At 48.1% G+C, this 12695-nt stretch overlaps 1 protein-coding gene across 11 annotated transcripts in view; it reads right to left on the reverse strand.

Annotated features, from left to right (window-relative positions):
- Positions 1-12695, reverse strand: part of OSBPL9 (oxysterol binding protein like 9) — a 1511872-nt gene that overhangs the window by 923046 nt on the left and 576131 nt on the right. For all 11 annotated transcript variants that reach the window (XM_078670721.1, XM_078670755.1, XM_078670745.1 and 8 more), the window contains one exon: positions 10341-10370. In XM_078670721.1, the coding sequence (XP_078526847.1) occupies positions 10341-10370 (30 nt within the window). The remainder of the gene's footprint in view (positions 1-10340; positions 10371-12695) is intronic.

Genomic DNA, 12695 nt, shown 5'->3' on the forward strand with positions numbered 1-12695 from the left:
AGTGAGAGGAAGAGGGGAGAGTTGGAGGAGAGAAAGATAAAAAGAACAAGCATTTGCAATGCAATAGAGCTCGCATTTACGAGAGTTTGCGCTATTGGCATTGTAAATGACAATCAATCAATCAATCAATCATCACACTTGTATAGCGCGCTACTCACCCGTGAGGGTCTCAAGGCGCTTGGGGGAAGGGGTTCGCTATTGCTCGAACAGCCAGGTCTTGAGTTGTCTCCTGAAGGCGAGATGGTCCTGGGTCAGTCGAAGGTGGATGGGGAGGGAGTTCCATGTCTTGGCTGCCAGGTAGGAGAAGGATCTGTCTCCGGCGGTGGCTCTTCGGATGCGTGGTACGGCGGCGAGGGCGAGGCTAGTAGATCGTAGCTGGCGGATGGGCGTGTAGAAGGTCAGTCGGTCGTTGAGGTACTTGGGGCCCAGGTCGTGGAGAGACTTGTGTGCGTGGGTGAGGAGCCTGAACGTGATCCTCTTGTTGACGGGGAGCCAGTGCAGGTCCCTCAGGTGGCCGGAGATGTGGCTGCGTCGGGGGATGTCCAGGATGAGTCGGGCGGAGGCGTTCTGGATGCGTTGGAGAAATGCCTTGCGGGTTTTGAAAACCCGCAAGCGGTGCATAAACACCACTTTGTACTTTTAGCCATTGTTTACGAGAAGCTAGGCTGGCAGTAACTGCGCCTCTTTTACTGCCAGCCTTGCTTCTCGTAAGCAAGGACTATAAGTGCATGTTTTTAGCGCCATTTGCAGGTTTTCAAAACAGGGAGCGCGGGAGGCGTTCTCTTGTTCCCGCGCTCCCAGGCCTGCCATACCTCAGCCTTTTAGGAGGCTCTCATCTTTGTCTTTTCTTTGTTTTCCAGGTGCGGAGAGTGTCGAGAATCGCGCAGATATTTCCTTTTTTTTTGTCTTTCTGCAGGTTGGTTCAGCAGTCTGGTGAGCGTGCGGCAAGAGAAGAAGTGTGACGGCGCCCGGAGGCGGAATTCTTGGTTCCGGTACGCTGCGTGTGAGTTTGTCGTGTCCCACCGTGCAGCATGAGTGGAGCGGTGCGGCGCACCCCTGGGGCCACCGGTAACAGGCGCAACAAAGAGGTACACTAAGGAGCGCTTGTACGGCAGCGCCGCTGTGGTGCTCCCTTGGGGGTAGACTGCTTCAGATTTAAGCGCCTCGAACAGCATCCTGCTGAGGTAAGCGCTACCTCTCACGTGCTCTGATCGCGGCTGCCCGGGTTCAGTTCCAGGTCGGGTGAGACGGGACAGGTTTTTTACGACTGGTAATCGAGAGCAGTAGTCGTGTCTGTGTCTTTGGTTTACCGTCCTAGTGCGGTGTGTGGCGCATGTGGGTTCATAGACCGGACATAAAAGTTGTACTAAAAGCGGACCTTCCGTAGCGCTAGACAGGGGATTTTGAGTCACAAGTAATATAGCGCCACAGATTAGGCATCTGCAACGGGCATCTGTGCACAACCTTCGAGCATAGGTTGGAGTCCTGCTGGAGCTGGCTCGGGGGATTGATTTAAGTTTGCGAATCTGTGACTAGGAGGGCACACGGTCTGGGGGATTTTTTGGGGGCACATCAGGGCAACATCCCAATAAGATAATAGTTTGTGCATACAAAGGAAGGTCGCCTCCAAATCCTGTATTCCTGGGCAAAATCTCCCCGTGCCTTGAATGCTTGTGTATTGTTACTGGTGCTCATGTAAAGTGCTCTGATACCCCTGGGTCGGGTTTGCGCCATATAAATAAGCAAACTTTCTAGCTTTAAAATTACAGTGGTGTTAAGTTGGATTTCTTAGCAAGGTAAAGGTATGTGGCGCCCAGGAATTGATTCGATGAAAACAACAACTACAGGATTTGGATAAATTATATTGCTTTGTGTCCACAACATATGCTAATCTTGTTTTTTACACAAGGGGTGCTCTGCATACTAGGACAACAAGGAGCGAGGCAGTGGACATAGCTTGAAGGGGACACAGGCAGACCTGCACTTCACTGCTTCTGAGGGCCGCTGGGCTAGAGTTCGCTCGCCCAACACTCAGGCTAGCTGATGAGGCCGGTCCCAGTTGCGTGGTGCTTACGGCCAGTCTGTGTACCCCCAACTTGCGCAGGTAAGGGCCTGGATAGGTCCCTTGTAGGTGGTAAATAACATAGTGCTCGCGGTGTTATTGCTGATCAGGGTGTGAGTTACCTGGTAATTGTTGGCTTACATAAGATGGACAGTAAATGTAGCGCAAAGCGTTCCCGCATGGAACATATGCTGGAAGGGATGATGCGTGGTATGGCGACAATGAATAGGAGATGGGGAAAGGTAGGACAAATAGAGAAGAGTGTTGCGGAGCTCAGGCAGAGGTTAGATGAACAGACTGGGCCAGCAGGCAGGCCCAAGCGAACGATAGTGCCCCCGCAACCCAGGGGGGAATTGGGCCCACACCCCAAGCGGGCTAGGAAGGGGAAGGCTCAGGATCCAAAGCAGCCTTTGGGGGAGGGTCCTTCAGGGGAGGGTCCCTCAGGAAGCCTAGTGCCACCAGTGATCCCTATACCTATTCCTCAGACTCCGGCAAGTATACCTGTGGTCCCGACGCCTGCCACGCCGGTGCCGACACCAATTACAGTGCCTCCAACCACAATCCCGCTGGTCCCAGGTCGAATCCCGGTGGTGCCCACACCTAGCCCCATGCCATCCCCGGGTGTTCCTGTCCCGAACACAGTGGTCCCCACCCCTGGGTTAGCGCCAGTTAATCGTGTTCCACCAGAGCTGGCAGCGCAGATAGCGGCAGTTCTCCCTTGGTTAGGAAAGTGGGGGAATGTTACCGTCTTCAGTGGGCCTAAAGGAAGTAGGAGAGGACCCATAAGCAGAGGCGCAGAAAATGGTGGCAAAGATTGTAGCTGCCCTAAGCGCGGTGCCAGGCCCAGGGCCAAGTACTCCTATTGAACCCCAATCAGCACACCAGGAGAGTGGAGCTGATAAAGACAAGATGGCGGCTCCAGCGAGAGCTGGGGAAATAGGTAAGGAGGTGCCACTACTATTGCTTGGAGCGGGTGTATTACCCTCTAGGAGGGAACATTTAGCAAGGCACGTAACACAGGAGGTGATGAATTGATATGGTCAGGTGCTTATGTCAATATGTTTTCCCTGCTAGTAGACAATAGGGAAATGGAGTATGCCAGGAAGCAGAAGGATTGGATGCTTCCTAGCGAATGGCGGGTTAAAATGTCCAGATTCAGGGTGGAAGAGACCCTGAACAATTGGATTAGGGCATTCTCAGTATTTATGGCCATAATAGCTGAACGTTCACCTAATTTGCAAGCAGAAATGGCGTGTTATCAGAGCACGGTCACTATGACTCATGATAAATATCGGGGTGAAGGTTGGAAAGATTATGACGTCAATTTCAGGAAGGCCAAGGAATTTGACCCTTCACTCACCTGGGATCGGGTGGACTCAATCTCATAGTTTGATCAGTTCGACCCAGGGCAGCCGGGCAATGCAGTCCAAAATTGTAACAAGGGTCACACTTCCCAAGCACCACAGCCCTTTCTGCCACCGCAAGCGGGTGGCACGACCCCGGGTTCAGGAAACAGGGGTGGGCGAAAAGGAGTGTGCTGGGATTTTAATAGACGGACATGCACCAGGGCCCAAGGCACGTGTAAATTCAGACACGCATGTTCCATTTGTAATCACCACTCTCACCCAAAAACAAAATGCCTTAAGAAAGGGAACTCATTTTTAGGAAATAGAGGGAGGAAGAAACAGGAATAAAGAGAAGGAAAGAACGGTAACACATTGACGTTCTGGCGATGACTCCTTGGTTAAATAGGTACGCAGACCATGCCACTGCTAGGATGTTACAGGAAGGTTTTTTGTATGGCTTCAGGATTCCAGCAGGGGACTACGCAGGGACTCCAGAATGTAAAAATCAACTGTCAGTCAGGAACAATCCAGGGGTGGCAGCAGTAAAAATTGCAAAAGAAGTGTGCCTGGGTAGAATAGTAGGTCTCTTTGATCACATCCCCGTGCCCAATTTTGTTTACTCACCCTTGGGAGTGGTCCCAAAGAAGGAGAAAGGGGAATTCAGGTTAATTCATAATCTGTCAGCCTCTAGAGGCAATTAATTAAATGACGCTATCAATAAAGACATATGTAGCGTGAAATATGCCTCTTTTGATCAAGCGGTGGATATGCTAAGAGTACTGGGACCAGGGGCTTTGATGGCCAAGTCAGATGCTGAATCCGCCTTCCGGTTGCTGCCTGTCCATCCTTTAGATCACCATCCTTTGGGTTTTTCATTTCAGGGCAAATTCTATATGGATATGTGCATGCCCATGGGTTGTTCTGTGTCCTGTGCTTACTTTGAGAAATTCAGTTCATTTATGGAATGGGCTCTGAGACAGGCGACAGGACACCAGTATGTCATGCATTATCCGGATGACTCTCTCTTTCTGGGGTCGGCGGGGTCCCAGGAATGGGCTTGGGCATTGCAGGAATTTTGCGTGCTCATGCGGGCTTTTGGGGTCCCTCTGGCACCAGGGAAGACGGTTGGTCCAGCAACCACAATAGAATTTTTAGGCATTGAGTTGGACTCGGTACAGGGATGTTTTAGTTTACCTGAAGAAAAAATACAGAAATTTAGGGCAGTACTCCAGCAATGCTTGGCAAAAGATAAAGTAACCTTACACCAGTTACAACAGATTGTTGGCCAGTTGAATTTTGCACTAAGGGTAATGCCTATGGCATGTCCATTCTCCCGTTCTATCTCGCAGGCCATGACGGGACTAAAGGAAAAACACCATCACACCAGACTGTCATCTGAGGTTCGCAAGGACATGCAGATTTGAATCTCATTTCTGGAGGGTTTCAATGGCAGGGTAGTGTGGCCCGATCCACCCACTATGTCAGCGGAGTTAGGTTTATGAACTGACATCGAGGGCAGTGTGGGATTTGGTGCCATACTCGGGAGCGCATGGGTGGCTCAGCATTGGCCGAATTGGTGTAGCGTGAGTGTTCTGATAGCCAAATAGGTTTCCTGGAACTCTTTCCCATCTGGGTGGCTCTGACCGTTTGGCCTCATCAGCTGCGTAACCAATCTGTGATTTTCTGGTCAGACAATATGGCAGTGGTAGAATGTATCAATCAACAAGCTCCTCGGTGTAAAATGATCCTCCGCTTGTTGAAAGAGATAGTGCTGTTGTGCATAAAACTGAACATACAGTTTAAGGCTAAACATGTCCCGGGTGTGCTAAATAATGCAGCTGACGCACTCTGTCGCTTCAAGATGCAGGTTTTCAGGGAGCACTTACCATCTGCAGCGGCGACACCAACACACTTCCCGGAAGTACTCTGGCAGATTGGTGCCCCCAACTACAGAACCTCGTGGCAGCTAGTCTAGCACCCAGGACCAGGAAAGCTTACGAAGGGGTTTTCTGTTCTTACTGCACTTTTGTGGGACAGGATTGGGTGGATAGCTGGCATACGTCAGGGGCATTCCTCCAGTATCTAGATGCTTTGAATAAAGAGGGGCGCTCTGCGGCGACAGCTAGACGTCGTGTAGCAGCAGTTTCTTTTTTTGCACAGATCAAGGATACCAGGGACCCTACAAATAGTTTCATTGTGAGGAAGGCTCTAAAAGGATGCCGGCGCGTCCAGGGGGCCGCCCCAGACACAAGGCAACCGATCGGTTTAGAGCGGCTGGCATCACTGTTAACTGCTCTGGGTGGCATTTGCAGCTCACCAGGAGAAGCATTATTGTTCAGAGATGCCTTTACACTAGCTTTCTATGGGGCATTTAAAGTAGGGGAACTAGTGCCGCGTAACAAACAGTATGTGCTAGGTGGGCTTCAGCTGGAGCACACAAAGATGCAGGGCAGCGTACTGCTAAAAGTTCCAATTTAAAAGGGCATTGGCCATGGCTATCGACAGGACTGGTTTGGAGCCAAAAGACTTTGGAACACATTCATTCCGGATAGGGGCTGCCACTGAGGCAACAGCTAGAGGTTTGCACAGCAACAGTGTTAAAAGAATTGGAAGATGGTCTTCTAATTGTTACAAGCGCTTTGTGCGGTTGCATATGTTGTGAGAGTGTCAAGACAACTGTAGACTGATGCTTGTCCTCTATGTTTGCTTATATTTCAGTTTCTCGAACCGGTCACGCAGGAGGGAAACTGCCGTAAGCACATCAACAGCAAGATTCTTCGCAATGGCGGCCACATCCACAGGGCAAAGGAGCACAAGCTGTATGGGTTATTGGTCATTTGTATGTACAGCGCATGAAATCTGTTTTTCTTGCAGGTAACTACAGACAGAGACCTGAGCAGGATGGTTTCAAGTTACCTTTCCATGGAAAAGGGGGTCTCTGCCTCAGTCAGTTTAGGGGGTTTGTTACAGATCTGTTGACCAGACCCAGTCCGCCGCCCACAGTCGTGATCTTGCATTTGGGCGGGAACGATCTGGTAAATTTGGGGAGAAGGGTCTTGATGGAGGAGATAATCTCTGAGGTAAGCTGGTTAGCTAAGACATGCCAGGGCTGCACCATAGTTTGGTCCCAGATGATACCCAGATTCAAATGGAGGAGAGGCGATTCTGTACGAGCGTTGAATCACTCGGTAAAGAGGATCAACAATAAAATTGAGAAATTGTTTAGGTCACCTCAGCTGCAAAACATAGCGCATGGGTGTATCAGGGGGGGGGGCGTGCTTCTTAAAAGACGGGGTCCATCTGACTAGAGTAGGCAATGAGATCTTATTGGAGAACATTATGGCTTGGCTAGGGGGTGATAAGGCAGGGCATGACCTTTCAGTGTAGGAGGATGGGGGGGGGGGGGCAGATAGTCAGGCAACTACGCTGGCCTGTGGCGGTAAGGTCATGATGTGTGAGCAGTCAATTTAAGGTCCTTAGGGGCAGCACTATTCTTGAATGGGGTCGCCGAGGGGGAGGGACAAGTGGTCTCTCCTAGAACTCCAGGGGTGGTACATACGGTTAGCTGGATGGGGGAGGGGGGAGTCACGCTCTCTTTAGGCTGGTTAGCCACCCCGCATGGGCACAATGACGTCACTAAACGGCGCAGAGTGCAAGGGCCCCCCATTTGTTTATGGGGTTCTTGGAGCGTACGGGGTTAACCGGGGGGGAACCCACTCGGTAAACGGGCCCTCTGTGCTTGCGCACTCCTACGGAAGGGCGTGGCTGATTGATAAGGATCTGACACCAGTTAGCGACCTTGCCGCAGACCCAATAGGAAACTCAGAAAATCATTAATCTGAGATTATGATTCAGATATTAGTTTTGGATAGGAAATACTTTGTATTAGAAGTATGTTAAGGTTAGCCATCTGATATCTGTGTACATGAATTGTAATCTAATGTCAAGTACGTTTTTCTGCATAATATAATTGTGTAAATACTGTTTATTTCAATTTTATTTGATTTGTATGTTTTTAATAAACACGGCCGGGGGTTGACGACCCCCCCGTCTCCAAATAAAATCCCCTTCTTATGTCCAATTTTGAATAAATGTTGGTTTACACAAGGCAGGGGAGGGGGATGTTCGGTAGTCCCTGGCCATAGAGAAAGGCGGACGCCGGTATCGGCCCCCTCGCTGGTATGGCGGGGCACCGGCCCCCCTCCCCCTCGCCTACAATCCATGGTGAGTGCGCCTCACCATCGATTGGTGAAAAGGCTCCCAGGTGACCCGGAAGCAATTAGATCGCTTCCGGGTCAAGGGGGCGCTGGGGGTCAGGCCAGTTAGAACTGGTCTGGCCTCACTGGGGTTTCAAAAGGCCGGGATGCGCGGGAGGCGTTCTTTTGTACCTGCGCTCCCAGGCCTGCCCTACCTCAGCCTTTTAGGGGGCTGTCATCTTTTCCCCCCCCACCATCCCCTAAAGCAGATATTGATTGTTGTGTGATAATGTTGTTAATATGTTTTTTCCCAATGTAACAGGTGTTTTCCCGTTTATAGGTCATCAATCGTCGCATTTATTGCTATTCCTTGGTCAGGCGGTAAGGTCATGATTGGTGAGTAGTCAATTTATGGTCCTTAGGGGGCGGCGCTATTCTTGAATGGGGTCGCCCAGGGGGAGGGACAAGTGGCCTCTCCTAGAACTCCAGGGGCAGTACATCTGGGTGACTGGATGGGGGAGGGGGGGGGGGAGTCATGCTCTCTCTAGGCTGGTTAGCCACCCTGCACGGGCACAATGATGTCACTAAACGGCGCAGAGTGTAAGGGCCCCCCATTTGTTAATGGGGTTCATGGAACATATGGGGGTAAACGGGGGTGAGGGGGGAGGGAGGGGGAGGAGTACCCTCTCGGTAAACGGGCCCTCTGCGCATGCGCACTCCTACGGGAGGGCGTGGGTGATTGATAAGGATCTGACACCAGTTAGCGACCTTGCCGTAGGCCCAATAGGATACGCAGAAAATCATTAATGTGCGATTATGATTCAGATATTAGTTTCGGATTCATATGAATTGTAATCTAATGTCAAGTATGTTTTTCTGCGTAATATAATAGTGTAAATATTGTTTATTTCAATTTTATTTTATTTGTATGTTTTAAATAAATAAGGCCGGGGGGTTGACGACCCCCCGCCTCCAAAGAAATCCCCTACTTATGTTCAATTTTTAATAAATGTTGGTTTACACAAGGCGGGGGAGGGGGATGTTCGGTAGTCCCTTGCCATACTGATGGGGCTGCCAAGTAGTCTGGTATCAATCTGCTTTTGTGCGCCCCTTTCGGAGGCATGGCTGTAAGGGTGTCCGGGCCGAGCACACCAAGGAGCAGACACACTGGGTGCGGTCACCAACAGCACAGACACCAAAGATCACTCACAAGAATACCGGAAGACAGTAGGTACATCAAGATGTAGCCTTGGCACACAGACCTATAGCGCTGTCACCATGCACATCGGCCGGATCACTATTTCAAATCACGACAAGTCTAACTTAGCCCTTTCATCTCTCAGAGGTCGGCAAATTGTTCAGTGGGAAACGTGTTAATTATAGCGCTTAGAGGCAGTAAACGTCGATAGGTATGTATAATAGCAATATTAAATTATAGTAATTTTATAAAACATGAACACATGAAGAACTAGGTGATCACGTTTCCAACTTCCTTGCGCTTCCCTCGACTCAGCGCCTTAGAAAGGGTAGGTCGTGGGCAGCGATAGACAAAACAGATCAAAGTTGTGGGTACTAAAAATGACAAAATAAGCCACAGGCATATATACAGTACTGCTGTTTCCTCCGCTTGGCGTAAAAAACAAACTATGCTGAAAATGCAATAATATCGCCTATGTGTCCTCGTGAAGACTGGATCATAGAACAGTATGAGTAAAATGCCTTGATGTGCATGGATTCACTCGTCCTTCTGTTGCTTCCCTGGGAAATGGATCCAAAAATAAACAATCCAGCGAGTGGTGCGTGCGCACCACAGGAGACGTGCTTTCAATTATCGCGCCTGTGTCTGGGCACGATAATTGAAACTACACTGCCTATTGGGGTCTATTACGCACACCAAGCGCGTAATAGACACCAATAGGCCGTGGGCGGAGCAACGCGTCCGCCTCTGGCCAATTGCGTGCAGTCTTTTATAAAAAGACGCATGCAAAGGCCAATAGCTGCCCACAAAAGGAAAAGCACACGCACAAGCATGTGCGATTCCTAGGGCAGCTTCTAAACCCCGTTTTTCACCTACTAAAGGGCTCGCGCTGCAAGCACTGCTGCACAGTGCAACACAGGGCGCAAGCCCTAAAAAGGAGGGAAAGGTGAGAGTGCAAAGGTTAAGGAGCAGAGAAACAGGGGCATCATAGGAGGGAGGGTAGACCAAGTAGAGAGTGAAAGCTTCAGAGGGATGCAAGAGAGAAAGAGGAAATTCAAAAGTGAGAGTAATAAGTACAAGAAAGCCGGGGGGAGGGGGCGGAGAATAAAGGCTAGAGGTTTTGGAGCTGAAGAGGTAGTTTGGGTGAGCAAAGAGAAAGAGAAGAGTCATAGCCAAGCAAGCAAGACGGAGAGGAGAGGGAAGTGCATGAGAAAAAAAAGGACCAGAAGCCCTTTATCCAGACCATAACAACATGCCCTACTATGCTGTCTCTGAGGTAGCTAAATGGGATCTGTACTGTTATGTGACCACTTCCTCTCCAGTGTAAATAGTCTCCCTGGCCCCGGTTCCTCCTAGAGCAGACATACTATTGAAATGCATTGTTCAAATACACAGTAACAAATGATGTGGAGCAAAGAGCAATCCTAGGAATGAAAATTGGTGATGAAAGGCAATGGTGTATTAAGGTCTGAAGCGCAACATATTTTTTCAGATACATCTAACATGTTCCAACAAATAAATGATTTAAAGAAACTTACACATGTTGTCTCCTTGAGAGTTTCAATTTTCTGTTGAATAAAATATAACAGAGGTAGTCAAAGTAGCAAAATCATGCTTTTCATAAGAAGTTTTCTCAAATATTAATGCCATTTCAATATATAACATAATATGCATTACTAAACAATGTTCTATAACACATCCATTTTTATAGCAAATTGTGATTCCTTAAATGCGATGTAGAAATCACCGAAGTTGCGCAAATTTGGCATACGAAATCGCAAATTACCACCAACAGTTGGTGGTAATTTGCGAATTCATTGAAAAAAGCACTTTTTTGCTTTTTTCAAAGTGCCATGTGGCACACATACATGCCCACAGGGCATGTATGTTCGCCACACGCGCACACATGCTCATTTCAGGAGTGCATCAGGGTGTCCTTATGACACCCTTGCAACCTTGAAATTGCATTCTCAATTTGGGATTCTCTAATTGGTAATCGCAAATTGAGAATGTCTTCCCATTCATTCCTATGGGTCTCTTCGCCCATAGAAATGAATGGGAAGGTATTCCTTAATTGCGAATCGCAATTAAGGAATATTAAGGAATCAAAATTATTATTGCGATTCCTACATACATAGCATTTTGCGATTCCTTAACAGCAATTCGCTATAAAGGAATCGCAAAATGGCTTGTTAATACATATATATGCCCCTAAGAAAGATAGCTGGTAAAATCTAAGCTGAGCTTTCAGCAATCAGTCAGTGGATACACGCAGTGTTTTAGCATTAATTTTCCCTCCTTTGAAGTGTGCTCTAAATGTTAGATGCAAAACTCTAAAAGATCTGTCAAGCAGGATGTGACATACATGCAGGATTTAGCACTATTGTCAAAGAGGATGCTTACAGCCTCACCTTGGCGGTCACTCTAAACCAGTTGAGAGGCAGCTCTCCTTCCCACTGGGATTGGTGCCTGGCTGACTAGGAGGACAAAAACGGAGGCAAGGCCAGGTGTGAGCTCCATCTGCATGTGGCCGGTAAGCCCCCTTGAAGTACATCAAAGGGCTTGGGGCACAGTCTCCAGGCCATCCTGTCAAGGGGGGACAACACCTCTGCACACGGATGGCCCATTGTCCCTGTCCTGAGAGCAGTTCACATCTCACTATAGGAGTGCCATTAAGCTGCCAGGTGACAGATGAATGCTTACAGAAAGGCCTCTAGGGGCTATAGGCAGGCAGAAGGTAACTGTTCGAAAGCACGTTTTCTGTAATAGTTAGAACAAAATTCAACTTTACCATTACATTGGATTTTGATTAACTGTTGAAACAAATCCCGAAACAATTTTTCTAGTGGTCACCAGTCTGAAATTGACATCATAGGGTGTTATAATGTAATCCAACATTTCCCTATGGAAGCAGTCAGCCCTGCTAATGTGAAAAAATAGTTTGTCTTTTCACTGTAAGGACATATGGAATATCAAACGTCGTACATATCCTACTTTTATATATACACCATACAACCTACCCTATGGGCAATTGGGCCTACCTAAGGGGTGACTTATTAATATTTAAAAGGACTGCTTAGGTATGATCAAAGTTTTTTTTTTTTTGACTGGTCAAATTGGCAGTTTAAAACTCCACAGCCAGCCTACTGTGGTAGGCCTGGTAACATGCTTTACTCCTTCACTGTGGTGGTTGGCACGAGAGCTGTTGCCCACTGGCAACATTTAACTTTCAAGCCCTAGATACATTGCGGGTACAATACTAGGGACTTGTAGTTAAGTTAAATAAGCCAATCCGGAGTATTCCAATTTTACCAGGTTGAAAGGAGATGCACAAGTACTATTTTGCTGGTTAGTAGGTGTAAAGTGCACAGAGTTCTACACCCAGCACAAACAGGGTTCATGAAAGGCCAAACATAAAAGTTGGGGGTGATCTCACAGAAAGGGTACATTCCCAATAATTCAGAATATTGATTAAGAAAAAGTGTCTGGGCCTGTGAGCAACGATAGCTGTTTACCACATTTTATGTATTCATTAAATTCTGCTGCCAAGTACAACAGCAACATCAAGGGAATGTGCTCTCATCTCTCCAATTTTAAAAAGAGCATTAAAAATGTTCCTTTTTTGAAGGATTATGCTTACATCAAAAAAGTAGTGGTGAATTGCAGCACCAGCCCCACGAGGCGCAAAAGCCCAATGATGAAGCCTGACATCCATATGGGTGTGTGAGCGCAGTACTTCCTAGTAAGGAAGACCTCCCTCAAAGTAGTATACTCCAACCTTGTACTATCCCTTTCTCTTTACAGGAACAGCCACACCATTTTGTTGATATATATATGCACACACTGCGCCACTCATTGTTTATTAACCATACCATCAATCCCTTGGCCATTAA

This window comes from Lissotriton helveticus, chromosome 1_2 (assembly GCF_964261635.1).
Source record: "Lissotriton helveticus chromosome 1_2, aLisHel1.1, whole genome shotgun sequence".
NCBI lineage: Eukaryota > Metazoa > Chordata > Amphibia > Caudata > Salamandridae > Lissotriton > Lissotriton helveticus.